General features: G+C 40.3%; 2 protein-coding genes across 2 annotated transcripts in view; both read right to left on the bottom strand.

The window, feature by feature from the left end:
- Window positions 1-4,865: 4,865 nt before the first annotated feature.
- spcs2 (signal peptidase complex subunit 2) lies at window positions 4,866-12,559 on the bottom strand. The gene is made up of 5 exons (XM_028573728.1): window positions 12,453-12,559; window positions 10,803-10,886; window positions 9,133-9,293; window positions 6,595-6,729; window positions 4,866-5,186 (listed from the first exon to the last, which is right to left on the bottom strand). Exons 1-5 carry the CDS (start codon window positions 12,492-12,494, stop codon window positions 5,000-5,002), a joined length of 609 nt encoding a protein of 202 aa, XP_028429529.1. The 5' UTR covers window positions 12,495-12,559; the 3' UTR covers window positions 4,866-4,999.
- Window positions 12,560-15,423: 2,864 nt separating this feature from the next.
- rnf169 (ring finger protein 169) overlaps window positions 15,424-19,015 on the bottom strand; it is a 10,706-nt gene continuing 7,114 nt past the window's right edge. Inside the window, exon 7 of the mRNA XM_028574454.1 lies at window positions 15,424-16,540. Coding sequence (XP_028430255.1) covers window positions 15,693-16,540 — 848 coding nt within the window. The 3' untranslated portion in view covers window positions 15,424-15,692. The remainder of the gene's footprint in view (window positions 16,541-19,015) is intronic.

The raw sequence follows: 19,015 nt of genomic DNA, 5'->3' as shown, positions 1-19,015 counted from the left end.
TCAACATTTGGACTGAAGTACAGTACTGGAGTACATGTACTCAGTTACATTACACCAGTGCTCAGTGCATTCAGGATTAAGCTTTAAGGTAAACAAAGAAGTTTCACATTTAAGGACAAAATAAACACGCTGAGTGATCGATATTGTTTTCCATTAAAAAAAAAAATGACTCAAACTCATTTATCGATAATCGGTTTTCAAAATAGTTGGTGATAACTTTAGCAGTTGACAACTAATCCATTAATCTTTACAGCTCTGTTACAGTGTGTACAGCAGGAAACCAAACTGATGGATTAATTGGGAAAGTACTGGTTAGTTGGGTCCCTAGGTCCAGTCTGTGGTCCAGTACGAGAGGAGGACTCACCATGATGATGGAGTTGGTGACGCTGGGGTTGTGGACGGACCAGGCGGCCATCAGACAGGCCATGTCAGGCCCAGAGACAGCAGCACTCTGCTCCCTCGCACTGATCCCATCACTGACACACACCGCGCACTGGCTCCGCCCACCTGTCTGTCTGCTGCCAGGCCAATCTTAAAGGGTCACTTCACTTCTCTTCAACCGGGACTCTTATTTCCCCAGTGCTTTTAGTCTAAATTAAATTAAATTAATCTGTCAATAATTGGATGCTAAAAAATTGTGTTTTGCAGGATATTTCAACCAGATTTTAACTGAAATCAACTTTATTTTTAAAGTGCTCATATTATGCTTTATGCTTTTTTTGGGGGGGCTTTTTCCTTTTCCTTTATTGTCTTATGTGCACGTTATAGGTTTAGAAAGTGAAAAAGCCCAAAGTCCCCCCCCAAAGGGACTTACCATCTCCAACAGAAAACACTGTTCACACACTGCTCCAAACAGCTCTGTTGTAGTCCAGCCTTTACTTCAGAGACCAACGTGGTCACTAACTCATACTCTGCTTCTGACTGGCTAGTAGTCCTTACCTAGGTACTGTCAGGGCCCTCATACTGTAGTGGTGTAGTAAATTGGTGCATAAAACTGTATCCGAATGCAGGAAATGGAGTCATGACGCTCAAAAAACTGAGGGGGAGGACACCCAGACACCCCACTGTGACACCCCCGCCCACCCAAAGGCAGATTGTGGCCAATATATTTATATACAGTACAGCATACCCACTAGAATACATTAGACTATTGACTGATTGGGGGGGGTGGATGGGTCAAACAACACAGGACTTACACCCAGATCGTGTGTCACTTTTCCTAAAACTCAACTGACTAAATAATCAGGACTTTTACTGTGTATAGAGCCAGCATATCTCCACCAGACTCCATGTAAATAATCAGGACTTTTAGCGTGTATAGAGCCAGCATATCTCCACCAGACTCCATGTAAATAATCAGGACTTTTAGCGTGTATAGAGCCAGCATATCTCCACCAGACTCCATGTAAATAATCAGGACTTTTAGCGTGTATAGAGCCAGCATATCTCCACCAGACTCCATGTAAATAATCAGGACTTTTTAGCGTGTATAGAGCCAGCATATCTCCACCAGACTCCATGTAAATAATCAGGACTTTTAGCGTGTATAGAGCCAGCATATCTCCACCTGACTCCATGTAAATAATCAGGACTTTTAGCGTGTATAGAGCCAGCATATCTCCACCAGACTCCATGTAAATAATCAGGACTTTTAGTGTGTATAGAGCCAGCATATCTCCACCAGACTCCATGTAAATAATCAGCTAAAAGGTCAATCTCTGTAGGGATCCTTTCCATAATGTTGTCAGACACAGATAATAATCTGAGTCTGTCAGCAGCAACAAACAGCACTGATCCAAACAAAGATCATAAAGTTATGACAGTCAGAGTGTGAATGAAGTGACTGAGCGTCAGCAGGAGCAGCAGTGTAACGGTGCCACCTGCTGGATGAACCGTGGCTGCACCGAGTGGCAGCTTCCTGCAGTTTCAGGACCACAAGTTGTTGACGTAGATTTCGGGGGATGTGGAGGGGATATGCCCCCCTCAATATTTAGGAGATATAGATTTTTTCCCCTCAACAACATCAATAAATTGGCAAAAACCTCAGAACAGGCGACAAAAACATCTTTAGTTACAGAACTCATGTAGTTTATAAAATCTGATGTTTGATTCTAAAGTAAACTAGCCGACAATATAACGGCTACAAGTCACGCTGAGATGATGAGACCATTAAACACACAACTGGTTGTGTGTCTGTGTGTGTTTTGTTTCGGTGTCTGTATGTCTCTGTGTGTGTGTGTCTGTGTCTCTGTATGTATCTGTGTTTGTGTGTATGTATGTGTGTCTCTCTGTGTCTGTGTGTGTGTGTGTGTGTGTGTATGTATGTGTGTGTGTGTGTGTGTGTGTGTGTGTGTGTGTGTTGTGTGTCTCTGTGTCTCTGTGTGTGTGTGTGTGTGTATGTTTGAGTGTATGTATGTGTGTCTCTCTGTGTCTCTGTGTGTGTGTGTGTCTCTGTGTGGACCATTACACACAGAACTGGTTGGAGAGAGAGAGAGAGAGACAGAAAGACAGAGTGTAGTATTAGTACTTTACCAGAGTATTTATACAGTGTAGTATTAGTACTGTAACAGTATTTATACAGTGTGATATTAGTACTTTTACTGCAGTAGAGGATCATGTATAAACTCAGTCAGGAAGTATTTGGGTAACACTCTCCATCTTTAATACGTTCAAACACAACTTACAGACAAATAATACCAAATATTCAAAATCAAAGTTTCAGTCCACTTCCTGTCGTAAGGCATCGACACGTCACCGTTTAGCATCGTTAGCTTAGCATAACGATGCTAATCTGTCACCAGAATAAAAACTTAAACTTTAAAACAGTCGATGAAAATCTGCTAAATGTTTTCATTCTTATTTTACATTCCCCACAGCTGCCACATGGCCCCGCCCACCTGGAATACTGCGCTGTGATTGGTGGAAAACGTCACGTCTGAAGGGCTTGAAATTAATAATAATAATAAAAAAAGTTTAACATAACTGAAAGTACAAAAGCTAACGAGTGGCCTTCAAACAGGAACTCAAACTGTTATTATGGGATGGATCCAGAAACGCTGACGACAACCTGAAGATGCTAACGGCTCTATGAGCTAACGTTAGCAATCTAACAATCATAGATAGCCAAAATGTTTCTGAAATGACTGCTGCTAGCTACAAGTTAGCATCAAACACAACAAAGGCTGTCACTTGAACGGCGTTTTGAGCTAACGTATAAATAGCTACGTTTCTGAAATTATTCCATCTTCCGTTACTGTACATAAAGAAAAACGTTTATTATTTTATGGATTTCACGTGATGCCGTAAACCGTTTAAATCGGAGCATGTGACAGCCCTTCATCACGTTGGAGTGTGTTGACGTCTTCCAGTCCACCACCGTGCAACTTTTGGGTTTTTCAGGGTCCAAATTTTGACATTTTTGGGTCACTTTTATCCAAGTATTTTTGTCACGTTTTTTCTGCGCTATTTTTTTCTACGTTTTTGAAGCTTTTTCCGACATCGTCACTTTGTTCAACTTTCTTTTATCATTTTATTCTTCCAATGCTACCAAACTGAACCCTTTAAATTCAATCAAAGTAGTGAACAGACTTTTTATTTTACCGGTTGACAGCGTTGCAGTGAACTATCCATCTTATTTATTATTATTTTTCTTTTTTAAAGTTGGTTGAAAGAAACCCAAAATTCAGATTTTTAGAAAATGGGTCAAATTTGACAGGAGCGTTAACGTCAATGCTGTCGGCACAACTCAGAAATATTTGTTTTTCCGGGGGTTTTTTGTCTGTCGCTTTTTCCGTCATTTTACTTTTTTATTTTATTTTTTTTAATTAAAATTTTTTTTCAAAAACAATTGACATTTTTTCAACATTTTTCTAATTTTCTTGGAGCTTTTTTTGTTGCCGTTCTGTTTCCGAGACAAATCCTTCGATATGGGTCATGTAAACAGAATATTTATTAGCCATCTGCAGTCCCCTTCTGTTTGGATCTGGAGAATAAAGTTTATTTTCTGAATGAAGTATTGTAGTATAGTACTGTACTGTCTGATGGGTATTATTCACGTTTTCAGAAAGCATTCTTTAGACGCGTTTACAACTCTGCATCTCACTCGGGGGGTTTTATGGTCAGCTCAGCGTGTTGCTATGGTTACTAGTGCCGACTTCGACACTCACCAGAAATGAGTCTTTGATGAATGATGAAAAAAAGATTAAAGAAAAAAAGTTGGAAAAAAAAAAATACGCTGAAACTACAAAAAAAAGAAAAACTACAAAATAAAAGCAAAAAAAAAAAAAAAAAAAAAAAAAACTTAAATAAAATAAAAAATGCTGAGAAAGACAACTCACGTTTTATTTTTTTTTTTTTGGAAAAAACCCATTTAAAAAAAAAAGCGAAAAATTTAAAATAATCAAAGATTAAGTTTAATAATTCTGTCTTCTGTTTTCCTGTGAATGTCTAAATTATAATCCTGTGATGAAAAGTTTTTTTTTTTTAACAATTCTGGGAATTAAGACCTCGAGGTGACCTCCAGTTTATTGGTTGCATTTCATTTGGATGAAAACTTAACTTCAGAGAGAGAGAGAGAGAGAGAGAGAGAGAGAGAGAGAGAGAGACAGAGACAGAGAGAGAGAGACAGAGAGAGAGAGAGAGAGAGAGAGAGAGAGAGAGAGAGAGAGAGAGAGAGAGAGAGAGAGAGAGAGAGAGAGAGAGAGAGAGAGAGAGAGAGAGAGAGAGAGAGAGAGAGAGAGAGAGAGAGAGAGAGAGAGAGAGAGAGAGAGAGAGAGAGAGAGAGAGAGAGAGAGAGAGAGAGAGAGAGAGAGAGAGAGAGAGAGAGAGAGAGAGAGAGAGAGAGAGAGAGAGAGAGAGAGAGAGAGAGAGAGAGAGATTGTGTGTTGCAGGGCACCTTTAACTGTGATGGAGTCTCTCTCTCTCTCAGCAGTTTGATTGTGGTGTTCTGACATGAAAGCTAACCGAGCCTAACCACCGATCAGCTGTTAGGGGTCCTGAGTTATTTGGTCTTCTTGTCCGAGGCCAGCGCGTCGTGCAGCTGAGAAACACATTTCTCAAACTGGTCCATGGCCAGAGTCCCGCTGTCGTCGAAGAACGCCGCCACAGACTTGGTGAACTCCGCTTCCCGACACTTCTTCGACTTTCCATCGATGAAGGAAACTCTCAGAGTGTACTGGTCATCGAACCACACACACACACACACACACACACACACACACACACACACACACACACACACACACACACACACACACACACACACACACACACACACACACACACACACACACACACACACACACACACACACACACACACACACACACACACACACACACACACACACACTATCAGGGCTGCTCCCTCTTAGTGGATTAGTCGACTAATCGGTCACCTTAGATCTCTTTAGTCCATTAGTCAGGTTTTATGCCGTTTTCCACATTGAATGACTTATTTCCAAGAAACCATCTCTGGTAAACACAAGAATGAGAGTGGTGGAGAAACTCAGATTTACAGATCTGTCGATTAAATCAACTAATGGATTAGTCGATACGACTGAACGAGTGTTGGTCCACTAAGAAGTTCTTCAATCCAGCACAGCCCTAGAAAATATATGTTATATCTAAAATATTGTAGATATATTTATACAAGTCAATACCTCATGAAGTCTAACATTTTGAATTATATTTTCTTAATCAATAAATTCTAAGTGATGTTGAATATACTGGAAAACTTTTGACAAAAATGGCAAAGAAATGTTGAGAAAAGGTTAAATAAAAAATGTCAAGAGGTGACAATAATGTTGAGGAAAAAAAGAAGACAAAAATGTGGTTTGTGCAGTGAAATGTGCGCGTCTGTAATCACAGTGCATGCTGGGAAGACGCAAAAAAAAAGCGACAATAACATGGAAATTATTTGTTTTAAAAGCAACAAAACGCTTTGAAGAAAGTCACAACAAAGTGAAGGCTGTGAAGTGTGTGTGTGCGTGTATGTGTAAATGTCTGCGCGTGTGCATCTGTGTGTGCGCGTTTCTGTCTGTGTGCATGTGTGTGTACATGTCTGTGGCTGTGTGTGTGTGTGTGTCTGTATGTGTGTGCATGTGTGTGTCTGTGGCTGTGTGTGCGCGTTTCTGTATGTGTGTGCATGTGTGTGTCTGTGTGCGTGTATGTGTAAATGTCTGTGGCTGTGTGTGTGTGTGTGTGTGTGCGTGTCTGTGTGTCTGTGCATGTGTGTCTGTGCATGTATGTGTGTCTGTGTGTGCGTTTGTGTCTGTGTGCACGTGTGTGTGTGTCTGTGTGCGCATGTGTGTGTGTGTCTGTGCATGTATGGGTGTCTGTGTGTGCGCGTTTCTGTATGTGTGTGCATCTGTGTGTCTGTGTTCGTGTATGTGTAAATGTCTGTGGCTGTGTGTGTGCGTGTCTGCGTGTGTGTCTGTGCATGTATGTGTGTCTGTGTGTGCGTTTGTGTCTGTGTGCGTGTGTGTGTGTGTGTGTGTGTGTCTGTGCATGTATGTGTGTGCGTGTGTGTATGTGAGAGTGTTTGTGTGTGTCTGTGTGTGTATGTATATAATCAGAGTGCATGCTGGGTAAGGACCGTTTGAGGGAGGAGGAGAGCTGCCAGGTGTTGTCGGGGTCCATGCCAGCGGGGTCTTTCTGCACAGAGACCAGGAAGATGTTCTTCTCCTGGTAGGACGTGTACAGCGTCAGGACTCCCATCATGATGAAGTACGTGCTGCACGGTTAGGGAACGCACACACAACACAACACAACACAACCAACACACACACACTCACCAACGTGGCGTCATGACTTTGTGTAAATATACACGCCACTTTCATAAAGCCAAACGGCGTTGTTATTGTACGCATTTCCAGCTCTCCACGTGTACGCCTACGCTGTATACAGCTGATGTAAACACACCCACCGCGTGGCCTCGCCACGTTGCGCGTTATCGCGAGAACGCAACGTACTATCGCGAGAACTACGTCACACGCCTGTAAAAAAAAAAAAAAAAAAAAAAAAAAAAAAAAAAGGGTTGGGTTTAGGAAAAGAACACAGGGAAAGCTTTTAGTAACAAAACGGTGACAAAAACACGAAAAATAACGACAAAAAAAACCGCAAAGACGCTTAGAAACACAATAAATGGTTGGGTTTAGGAAAGAAACATCGGGTAAGGCTTATTAAAACAAAAAATAAATAAAAAAAACGGATGAAAAATCACCACACGCAAGATGCGAACCCGGCTCTCCCGGGCGAAAGTCCTGTGTTTTACCCATCCGCTACCCCAACCTACCTCCTTACTCAATCCCCCGTTCCTTTCTACTACTCGCTACGGCGGAAATTGACTCGCAATGTAGGTCAACGGTGGCGGATTTGTGTTGATATACACGCAAAAATGCAATTATGCGTCTTGATATCGCGCAAAAAAGGAATACAAATTGGCGTGACATAGATACGCCAATTCATGAGATCCGTCTGCACTCACACACCCTTTTTCCCCGTATTCCAACGCTGTTTTTTATTGGATACACGATCACTTTGGTTCTCAAGCTTTTTTCAATCATGTCCCCCCTCCTTTGAACAGGGTTGTTAAGCCATTGTTGTGGCAAAATAGGATAAATCTGGTTTTTAAATTGAATTATGGGGACATAATACAATGTCTATCAATGTGATATAGATAGATGTCAATGTGGTCAAAAAAAAAAAAAGCTCAGCTAAATGACTTCATCTAGTGGAAAATCCCCCAGAAGAGGTGGTCTTAGGTAGGGCTGGGCGATATATCGATATTATATCGATATCGTGAGATGAGACTAGATATCGTCTTAGATTTTGGATATCGTAATATCGTGATATGACATAAGGGTCTTTTCCTGGTTTTAAAGGCTGCATTACAGTAAAGTGATGTAATTATCTGAACTCACCAGACTGTTCTAGCTGTTCTATTATTTGCCTTAACCCACTTAGTCATTATATCCACATTACTGATGATTATTTATCAAAAATCTAAGTGTGAAGATATTTTGTTATGGCACCAATTGTCAACCCTAGAATATCGCCGCAATATCGATATCGAGGTATTTGGTCAAGAATATCGTGATGTTTGATTTTCTCCATATTGCCCAGCCCTAGTCTTAGGCCTCAGAAGTAGCCAGTTGGAGTTTTCCACGCGTGATCTGAAGGGGGTCATTGGAGTGCTCCTCAGGAGGAGGGTCTCTCTCTTTTTGGATGATATCATGCACATTAAAACTTATTTTCCACATCGGACTCTGACTCTGCGTGGATTTTCTGAGACTTTTTCATACTTTGAAGAGAAGTTGACAAAGTGCAGCAGACGATAAGATCCGAGCCTCTAAATCTGGCCATGAACCACGGACCTATATTTTGTTTCCCCTTAACTATATTTTGTACCCCCTTAACGAGCGCGAATAACTTCTGGCAGAAAAATCTAATAAAAATATTTTTTTCTTTATTTATACTGTATTTTATACTGTAATTAAGTTGAGGATTAGATGAGGTGAGCAACATATTGTCTGTTTGAGGGTATATTCATATTGTTTTAAAATTTCTGCTGTATTTATTACATTGCTACTGTATTTCTTAGATTTATAGTGTATTTGTATTGCTTTTCGTATTTTAGGGTGCCTGTTAAGACCTGGCTAGGGACAAACTAGCATTGGTAGCTAACTCTGGCTTGTTTACAGCAAGTCATTTGTCTGTTGATCAATGAGCATTGTCCCGATCAAATAAATAAATAAAAAATAAATAAAAATAGTGGGGCTTTATTTTACGTTGATAAAGCACCGTCAAACTGCAACCCGCCTTTGAATCAAAATCAAACGTTCCTCTTATTGGTGAAATAACCATGTGACCCGTTTCAACTCCACCACTCAAAGAGTCGGACAATCAGTTAAAATCCAAACGATGCCCAACCCGACTCGCTACGGTGTCAACTCGCACGCAATCGCGAGGTAACGTAGGTCACTGGAGGCCCAACGGCGCGGATAAACACGCTGAAAGGAGAGTACGTGTCTTGATAACACGCCAATAATGGCGTGTCATACATACACCACTTCATGAGATCAGTCTGACATTTCCTGCGTTTTGGCGTATTGTGAACACAGTGGAAGGATATGAGATGACGCAGCAGGCGAGGACGGGTCTGGACTCGGGGAACGGGTGCAGGAAGTCCCAGACCAGCGCCAGCATGGCGAACAGACAGGACACCGTACAGATCAACAGGCGGCCGTCCACCAGACCAAAGTTCTCCACGTAACCGTACTTCTCCAGCAGCACCTGAAGGGGACGCACACGCACACACACACACACACACACACACACACACACACACACACACACACACACACAGAGAGAGAGAGACAGACAGAGAGACACACACACACAAGAAGTGTTGAAAATTATTAATAAATCATTTTAGTAATGACATTTTACAATATTTTCAGAATAAAAGCTGACTTTTGACAGTGTTTTCAGAATAGGTGATTTTTAACTGTTTTCAGAATAAAAGCAGATTTATGACAGTGTGTTCAGATTAAAAGCCAAATTCTGACAGTGTTTTCAGAATAAAATCTGATTTATGACAGTGTGTTAAGAATAAAAGCTGATTTTTGACAGTGTTTTCAGAATAAAAGCTGATTTTTGACAGTGTTTTCAGAATAAAAGCAGATTTTTGACAGTGTGTTCAGAATAAAAGTTGACTTTTGACAGTGTTTTCAGAATAAAAGCTGATTTTTGACAGTGTTTTCAGAATAAAAGATGATTTTTGACAGTGTGTTCAGAATAAACGCTGACTTGTGACAGTGTTTTCAGAATAAAAGCTGACTTGTGACAGTGTTTTCAGAATAAAAGCTGATTTTTGACAGTGTGTTCAGAATAAAAGCAGATTTTTGACTGTGTTTTCAGAATAAAAGCAGATTTTTGGACAGTGTTTTCAGAATAAAAGCAGATTTTTGACAGTGTGTTCAGAATAAAAGCTGACTTGTGACAGTGTTTTCAGAATAAAAGCAGATTTTTTGACAGTGTTTTCAGAATAAAAGCAGATTTTTGACAGTGTGTTCAGAATAAAAGCTGACTTGTGACAGTGTTTTCAGTGTTTTCAGAATAAAAGCTGATTTTTGACAGTGTGTTCAGAATAAAAGCAGATTTTTGACTGTTTTCAGAATAAAAGCTGATTTTTGACAGTGTTTTCAGTGTTTTCAGAATAAAAGCTGATTTTTGACAGTGTTTTCAAAATAAAAGCTGACTTTTGACAGTGTTTTCAGAATAAAAGCTGATTTTTGACAGTGTTTTCAGAATAAAAGCTTTTTTGACAGTGTTTTCAGAATAAAAGCTGATTTTTGACAGTGTTTTCAGAATAAAAGCTGATTTTTGACAGTGTTTTCAGAATAAAAGCTGATTTTTGACAGTGTTCAGAATAAAAGCTGACTTTTGACAGTGTGTTCAGAATAAAAGCAGATTTTTGACAGTGTTTTCAGAATAAAAGCTGACTTTTGACAGTGTTTTCAGAATAAAAGCTGATTTTTGACTGTGTTCAGAATAAAAGCTGACTTGACAGTGTGTTCAGAATAAAAGCTGATTTTGACAGTGTTTTCAGAATAAAAGCTGACTTTTGACAGTGTGTTCAGATTAAAAGCTGACTTGACAGTGTTTTCAGAATAAAAGCTGACTTGACAGTTTTTTCAGAATAAAAGCTGATTTTTGACAGTGTGTTCAGAATAAAAGCTGACTTGACAGTGTTTTCAGAATAAAAGCTGACTCGTGACAGTGTTCAGAATAACAGCTGACCTTCTTTGCGGCGTCATCCAGAGAGTTCTTCACCGCGGCTCCGTCCCATTTATCTATTTTCACCGGTTTCTCGTCGATTCTCCACTGAAACAAACATTAACACATTGATCTCCGTTATTACCTATAACTTCACTTTATTAGGACTGCTTCCTGTCAAAGTTCGTTTACATTCATTTTTATTGTTCATTTTGAAGCAAAACATGATTTGTTTTTAAAAACGGAAGTTTATAATTGTCTGTGTTAGTATAGCAGCATACTGAATAGTTTGTGTGTGTGTGTGTGTGTGTGTGTGTGTGTGTGTATGTATGTTTGTCCCCTGTGCGTGTGTCTATGTGTGTGTGTGTGTGTGTATGTTTGTCCCTTTGTGTGTGTGTGTCTGTCGTGCAGCAATAGTAATTAATGTCATAACACCAGATTAGTCTATAAAAATATACTTTAATGTAAATTTGCATAATTATAGGCTAGTATATAGTTTCAAAAAAGGGTTAGATATAATAAGAAGACACATTTAGCACATTTTATGAATTAGTTTCAACACTATACCGAAAGTAAAAAAGAAGAAGAAAAAAATGTATATACATATTATTTTACTATTTATTTAAAATTATAAAAACGTATATTCTTGAAGGCTAAATGTGCCAAATTTAAGATGTTTGGATCCTACATTTAAAACAAATAAACTGCATGGTATCAGAGTTCTGCATGCATGGCTTATTTATTGATTGAGTCTGCAGCTTTTACACTCATTACTTTTATAAACATTTAATAACCTTTTAAAGTCAACTTTGACTGAGCAGTGTAATTAAATCAACCCATGCTAAAAACTAGTCCTGTGGTCTTAGATTTCTGTCAAGACTAACTCTGTGTTGTTTTAAATTCTAATTACTAAATACTTAAATCGTCTGTTTTCTGAATTGAGTTTGGTGCAGCGTCAAAACACACGGTCGTGCACTAACATGGGGGGTCTTGTAATTTTAAATCCATGGCCGAATATATCACACAATGCTGATAACTGGTGCTGTGGTATTAGACTAATGTTAAAAACCGACTACGTGGCTTTCAAAAAAATTCTAATCAAACTTAAATCGTCTGTTTCCTGAACGGAGTTTGGTGCAGCAGACCAGCAGCTGTCTGCAGTGTCAAAACACACGCTCGTGCACTAACATGGAGAGAAGTTTTTAAGTTTAAAAACCATGAACGAATAAATCAAACTACGCTTAAAACTGGAGCTATGGTCTCAGATTTAGGTTAGATTGCCTCTGTGTGGCTTTAATTTACAAAATAAACTTAAATCGTCTGTTTTCTGAATGGAGTTTGGTGCAGCACATTGAGCATCAGCTATCTGCAACAGCTGGAGCCAGTAAACTAAGCAAACCGCTGCAATTTGAACACCGACTGACTAACGCGAATAGCAGACCCAAACAAAGCTTCACCTCTTAATGAATTCGGGATGATTTATATTTAAAATACATATACTTTAGCCGGCTAACGTTAGCTTAGCTGGCTAACAGCGGCACCGCAACAGAGAACGAAGCTAGCCGGCCCAGAGAGCTGAACTCTCCGCTCAAGACAGCCTGACATCCGTAAGAAAATAAAAAGCTGAACTTTCCTTCACAGCTGACTGGAAACAATATAAACGTGAATGCTTACTTTCTCAAGAAGTCCAGTCTTTCCGTTCCTCGCGGCAGCCATCTTCTCTTCCGCTACGAATAAGGTTCCGGTGACCTGGACGCGTCTGATTGGCTCTCATCGAGATTTTGAAACGACCGACGTATGTATGTAACTGCGTGGGCGTGCCCGAGGCGCGCTCTTCTTTTTCTCGCACACAAAACATAAACAAACAGGAAAAATAAATGAAAGAGAAGTAAAAACATCATATTTTATGATATAATAATAATAATTACAACATTTCTGAATGTAAAATCTTAAATCTTAAAAGTATCGCACTGAGTTTAATCATATAATCCATAATATTAGCATTAGTTGTAGGTTATTGGTAGAGATGTGCTGCTATTTTCACGTTATATTCACACGTTTGTTCTCTGTTCTAAGTTTTAATGAATATGAATATGAACAAAAACGACATTTAACATAACCGTTATTACTAAAGTAACTATGTAGCTCTTTAAAACTTGAAACTTTTCTCCCTATAATATAAAATGTCTATTAGAATGACACAGCGTTTTCTGACATTTGTCTCGTTTTTTGACACATTTGGAAGGTTTTTCTGGAAAATGTTCTTCTGTTGATCCAGATGAGGTCCCAGCTGACGCCTTCAATTTCTGATGTGAAGTGTCCGACAGCATTGTCTGTGTGTGTGTCTGTCTGTGTGTAAGTGTCTCTGTGTGAGTGTCTGTGTGAACGTCTTTCTGAGTGTGTGTACAGTATGTGTGCGTGCCTGTGTACAGCATGTGTGTCTGTGTGACTGCATGTGTGTGTATGTGAGTGTGTATGAGAGGGTCTGTGTGTATGTCGGTGTGTGTGAGTCTGTGCGTGAGTGTGTATGCGTGAGTCTGAGTATTTGTCTGTGTGTGTCTGAGTGTACAGTATGCGTGCAAATATCTCTGTGTGTCTTTGTGTGAGAGTGTGTGTTTGAGAGGGTCTGTGTATTTCTGCGTGTCTACAGTGTGTGTGAGTGTGTCTCTGTGTGTGTGAGCGTGTCTGTGTGAGAGAGTGTGTGTGTTTGAGAGCGTCTGTGTGAATGCCTACGTGTGTACAGTATGTGTGTGTCTGTCTGTCTGTCTGTCTGTGTGTGTGTGTGTGTGTGTGTGTGTGTGTGTGTCTGTCTGCGTGTGTACAGTTTGTGTGTGTGTCTGTCTGTGTGTGTGTGAATTATAAACATAATAAAGAAGACAGGACGCAGGTTGTCTCAGGATTTTGAGGGCTTTCTTGGTTTCAGCAGCCACAGATCTCCTCTCATACCCAACTACTGAATCATGAATTATTAACACGGTCCGTCAGACATTTGGCACTCAGCATTAACCCTGAACTCTTCTGGACTACTGTAGAAAATGTGCATATCAGTGTTGGAGAGAGTAAAGCTCATATGGCGTCAGTTAAAAAAATCAAATAAAAAACCCTTCAGAGTCTCTAAAGAGAAACACTCAAAGCTCTGTTAATTAAAACACAATAATAATAATAATAATAATAATAATAATAATATAATAATCATAGTAACAATAATACTTTTCTCAAAAATCAAAATAAATCCTCCTGACTTAAGTGTCACAACATGATTATTCCACAACTTTAAACCGTAATTTCTGTATTTTTTTTTTATAACCTGGACCATATCATCCCATGCTGTTGTGTCTTAATGACTGATGTGAACATCCACCAGACTCCATGTAAATAATCAGGGCTTTTAGCGTGTATAGAGCCAGCATATCTCCACCAGACTCCATGTAAATAATCAGGACTTTTAGCGTGTATAGAGCCAGCATATCTCCACCAGACTCCATGTAAATAATCAGGACTTTTAGCGTGTATAGAGCCAGCATATCTCCACCAGACTCCATGTAAATAATCAGGACTTTTATCATCTTAAAACACACTTCACTCAAAGTGGACAGAAACTAAATAAAACTACCAAAAGCCGTCTTGGTTCATCTTCCCACTGTTCCAATAATCACCACTCTGGTTTGGTTGAAATAAACCCTTAATTCACCCGTTTACATGTGGAGATATGCTGGCTCTATACACGCTAAAAGTCCTGATTATTTACATGGAGTCTGGTGGAGATATGCTGGCTCTATAAACGCTAAAAGTCCTGATTATTAACATGGAGTCTGGTGGAGTTTGGTGATTGTGATTTCGGGGCTGTTTCATGTTAAACTAAAAGGATCTATCAGACCAGTTTCAGAGAATTTTGTTCCCATCAGTCAAAAAAACATGAGGAAATAGGGTCAAGGTTATAAAAAAAACGAAGTTACCCTTTAAACAGGAACGGCAAAGATTCTTTGGATTTATGGTTAATTAATTTAAGTTAAAATAAAGTCAGGTATCAAAGATGTGATGTAGCTGATTTATAACTCAGTTTTTTGGTGATTTGCTGGTGAGAAGATCAAAAATAAACAATGTTTTGGAGGAAATGTTCAGTTGCATTTACACCTTTTCCACAACAGCCGACTGGGTTTGAAAAAAACATTTAAGATCCTTTTAGTTTAACATTAAACAGCCTCTAAATCACCATCACCAAACTCCACCAGACTCCATGTAAATAATCAGGACTTTTAGTGTGTATAGAGCCAGCATATTTCCACCAGACTCCATGTAAATAATCAGGACTTTTAGCGTGTATAGAGCCAGCATATTTCCACCAGACTCCATGTAAATAATCAGGACTTTCAGCGTGTATAGAGCCAGCATATCTCCACCAGACTCCATGTAAATAATCAGGATTTTTAGCGTGTATAGAGCCAGCATAATATTTTAAAAGGCCATTATATTATAATTAATATTAAAATTAAAAACTTTCAAAAGCCGTCTTGGTTCATCTTGGCCACCACTCTGGTTTGGTTGAAATAAACCCTTAATTCACCCATTTACATGTGGAGATATGCTGGCTCTATACACGCTAAAAGTCCTGATTATTTACATGGAGTCTGGTGGAGTTTGGTGATGGTGATTTTGGGCCTGTTTCATGTTAAACTAAAAGGATCTTACTCTTTAACTAAAAGCTCTATCTCTGTAGGGAATCCTATCTCCAATCTCCAAACAATATTTGGAGGAAATTTTCCTTTTCCTCGACAGCGGACTGTGATTTAAAGTCTGCATTCGTGTAAAAACATTCATACTTTTTCACCACTTTCTTTGCATATATATGAAACCTCTCTTCCCGTCTGTCTGTCTGTCTGTCTGTCTTTGTGCCGCGAGTCAAACGACTCCTCTCTAGTGCTTCTTGTTGATTCGCCGAGATCTCCTCAGGCCCCGCCTCCTCCGGTTCTGATTGGACATCCAGGAGCGCAGGAAGTACACCTGGGGGCTCCTCCGGCGGGCGGCGGCCTGGTTCTCCGCGTCGAACTGTCTCTGCAGTTTCAGGGCGATGGCTCGGTCCCGGCGCTCCTGCTGCGACCGCCCGCCGGCGTACCGCTCCTCGAAGACGTCCTGGCCGGCCGAGCGGCTCCTCTTCCGCTCAGAGTCCCGCTCCGCGTCCAGGTGTTTGGTCTTCTGCTCCCGTTTCTGTCCCCGCCGCGAGGTAGACGTGTTGCGGAGGCCGCTGTCGCACTCGATCCTGGGACTCTGGGGGTCCTTCGGGACCTTCTGGTCCTTCGGGACCTTCTGGTCCTTCGAGACCTTCTGGTTCTGGTCCTTCGAGACCTTCTGGTCCTTCGAGACCTTCTGGTCCTTCGAGACCTTCTGGTCCTGGTCCTTTGAGAACTTCTGGTCCTTCGAGACCTTCTGGTCCTTCGAGACCCTCTGGTTCTGGTCCTTCGAGGCCGATTTACACGACTGGAAACCGGCGTTCTTAGTGTACGGTGAGAATGAGCGGCGCCGGCCAAACAGCGCGCTACCGCTGCAGGTTTCGGGAGCGCCGACCGTCAGCTCAAAGTCTGAACTTCCTCTGAAGGCCGCCTCGCCGCTGTAGCGGACCGCCGGCACTCGGATCTTCACCGACTGCTTCTGGAAGGCGTCGGGGTCTCCGGCGGGGGGCTCGAACAGCAGCCGCCTCTTGTTGGCGGTCGGGACTCCGTCCCGCGCCGCCGCGGTGGGCTGGTGAGTCTTTGCATCCGCTCCGCCTAAAGAAAAAGAACTTTACATTTAACGGAAGATATATATCTATATAGATACACGTATACATGAAAGTGAGACACACCGATATAAAGAAGAAAACTCTGACAAGGACATAACGTAGGAAGACAGACAGACAGACAGACAGACAGGCATACAGACACACACCTTGGAAATTGCTAATCATTTAATGATCATTTTATTGGCAAAGTGTGTAAACTAAGGCAGGAAACGCCAACAACAAGTTGTAATACATCATATTCATGTATAAAAGACCAAATAATGAAAGACAAGAACTGTATTTCTGAATTGTGCGAAGTGAGTATAGAACAGGTGGAAAAAATATTGTTGTCTATCAATAATGAAAAACCACCTGGTATTGACAACTTGGATGGAAAGCTACTGAGGGTGGTTCCTGACCAAGTTGCCACTCCTATATGGCACATTTTCAATGTAAGCCTTGTAAGTTATGTTTTTCCTCAAATTTTGAAAGAAGCTAAAGTTATTCCTTTACCCAAGCAAGCTAGGGCTGCCTTTACCGGCACCAACAGCCGACCTATTAGTTTGTTGCCTGTTCTTAGCAAACTATTGGGAAAAAATAGTATTTGACCAGATACAGTGGTACTTCTCTGTTAACAGTTTGACAAGCGGGTATCAGCACGCTTATAGGGTAGGTCCCTCAACATGCACTGCACTTACACAAATGATGGATGATTGGTTAAAGGAAATTGATCAGAAGAATATTGTGGGAGCAGTACTGTTAGACTCCAGTGCTGCCTTTGATGTCATTGATCACAAATTATTATTTGGAGGTTTTGCTCCATCTGCTGAAAATTATGTATCCTACAGAACACAAAGAGTTTTCTTTAATGGAAGCTTTTCTGACACAAAACATTTAGAGTGTGGAATTCCACCAGGAAGTTCGCTCTGCCCTTTATTATTTTCAATTTTTATTAACAATCTTCCACGTGCCTTTAAAAAAAGCTCATGTGTCCATGTATGCAGATGATACAACAATATACATGTGTGCACCTACTAATGAAATAACTGCAACCCTCAACAAAGAGTTGCAGATAGCACTAGAATGGGTTACTAACAATAGACTATTCCTAAACATGTCAAAGACCAAAAGCATTGTATTTGGTACAAATCACTCCTTGAGCTCTAGGCCTCAGCTGAATTTGATGCTGAATAATGTAGCTGTTGAACAAGTAGAGCAGGGGTTTCAAACTCAATGTCACTAGGGGCCACACCGGAAAAAGAGAATCACATCAAGGACCAGATATGTATAGTCTGACATGCTTTTATTTCATCAAAAAATCTTACAATTTGGTCCCCATAAAGCCCTGAAAAAGTCAGCAAAAACCTCCCAAAGCCATCCTAGAATTTAGCCAATCAAGCAAAACAATGATTACATTACATTCATAAGTAGGCTACCATCCAGCTGACCCACAACAAGCTCTTTCACATAAACTCTCTGCTTCTGGGGGAATTTCTGAGTCTCAAAGTTGGCAAATTTGCCAAATTCTGCTTTGAGTGTTGCGTAATTGCAAGTTGAAAAACAGTTTCTCACGTTTTTGGTTTGGCGCACAACTAGGTGGGCCAAAATAGGCCGGATCAGAAAGTGCAAAGCGCCGGATTTGGCCCGCGGGCCTTGAGTTTGACACACGTGAAGTAGAGGAAACAAAGCTTCTTGGGGTTTCCTTAGATTGTAAACTGTTGTGGACAAGGCATATAGATTCTCTTGTTGCAAAGATGGGGAGGAATATATCTGTTATAAAAAGATGCTCGGCCTTTTTAACACCACACCTGACCAAACAAGTCCTGCACCCTCTAGTTTTACCACATCTAGACTATTGCCCGATGATATGGTCAAGTGCTGCAAAGGAAGATCTAGGACAACTGCAGCTGGTCCAGAACAGAGCAGCTCGTCTTGCCCTTCACTGTCCACTTAGGTCTAACGTAAACAACATGCATGTTGTAAACAACATGCATGTTGTAAACAACATGCATGGTCAATCTCTTCTGGTTGAAAGTCACGGAGAGACTTGCAGCATCACTCCTGGCTTTTGTTAGAAACATGAATGAATTAAAAACTCCTGATTGTTTGTATAGTCAACTTACATTTAGCTCTAACACACATAAATACCCCACTAGACTTGTTACTAGAGGTCTTTTTAAAGTTCCTAGAGCCAGAACACAATCAATGCAACGTACAGTATTGTATCGAGGGATGGATTGCCAAAGCGCAAAATAAATCAAGTTTTTAAAAACAAGTAAAGGATCATCTAAGGGCCCTGAGACTGTAACCATATTTTTGTACTTAGTTTATGTATATTACGTTGATGTTATGTAACAAAGATGTTTTAAGATTGAATACTTTTCTATATTCTGTGCTTATGTATTTATTGTGATATTATATATTACTATTAGAATACGTGGACAGGAATATGTATATCTATATATGCAAGGAAAAGAATACT

This window comes from Perca flavescens, chromosome 3 (genome assembly GCF_004354835.1).
Source record: "Perca flavescens isolate YP-PL-M2 chromosome 3, PFLA_1.0, whole genome shotgun sequence".
In the NCBI taxonomy this organism is placed as follows: Eukaryota; Metazoa; Chordata; class Actinopteri; order Perciformes; family Percidae; genus Perca; species Perca flavescens.
Note: the sequence above shows the minus strand (reverse complement) of the source record. Positions and strands in the feature narration are given on the sequence as shown.

Bases quoted from the DNA above. Each gene is read 5' to 3' on its own strand.
- spcs2 (XM_028573728.1), bottom strand. From the start codon at position 12,494: ATGGCTGCCGCGAGGAACGGAAAGACTGGACTTCTTGAGAAA. The intron at 9,294-10,802 runs GTCAGCTGTTAT...CGTCCCCTTCAG, and splicing joins TGGATGACGCCGCAAAGAAG to GTGCTGCTGGAGAAGTACGG. The intron at 6,730-9,132 runs ATATCCTTCCAC...ACCGTGCAGCAC, and splicing joins CTCGCCTGCTGCGTCATCTC to GTACTTCATCATGATGGGAG.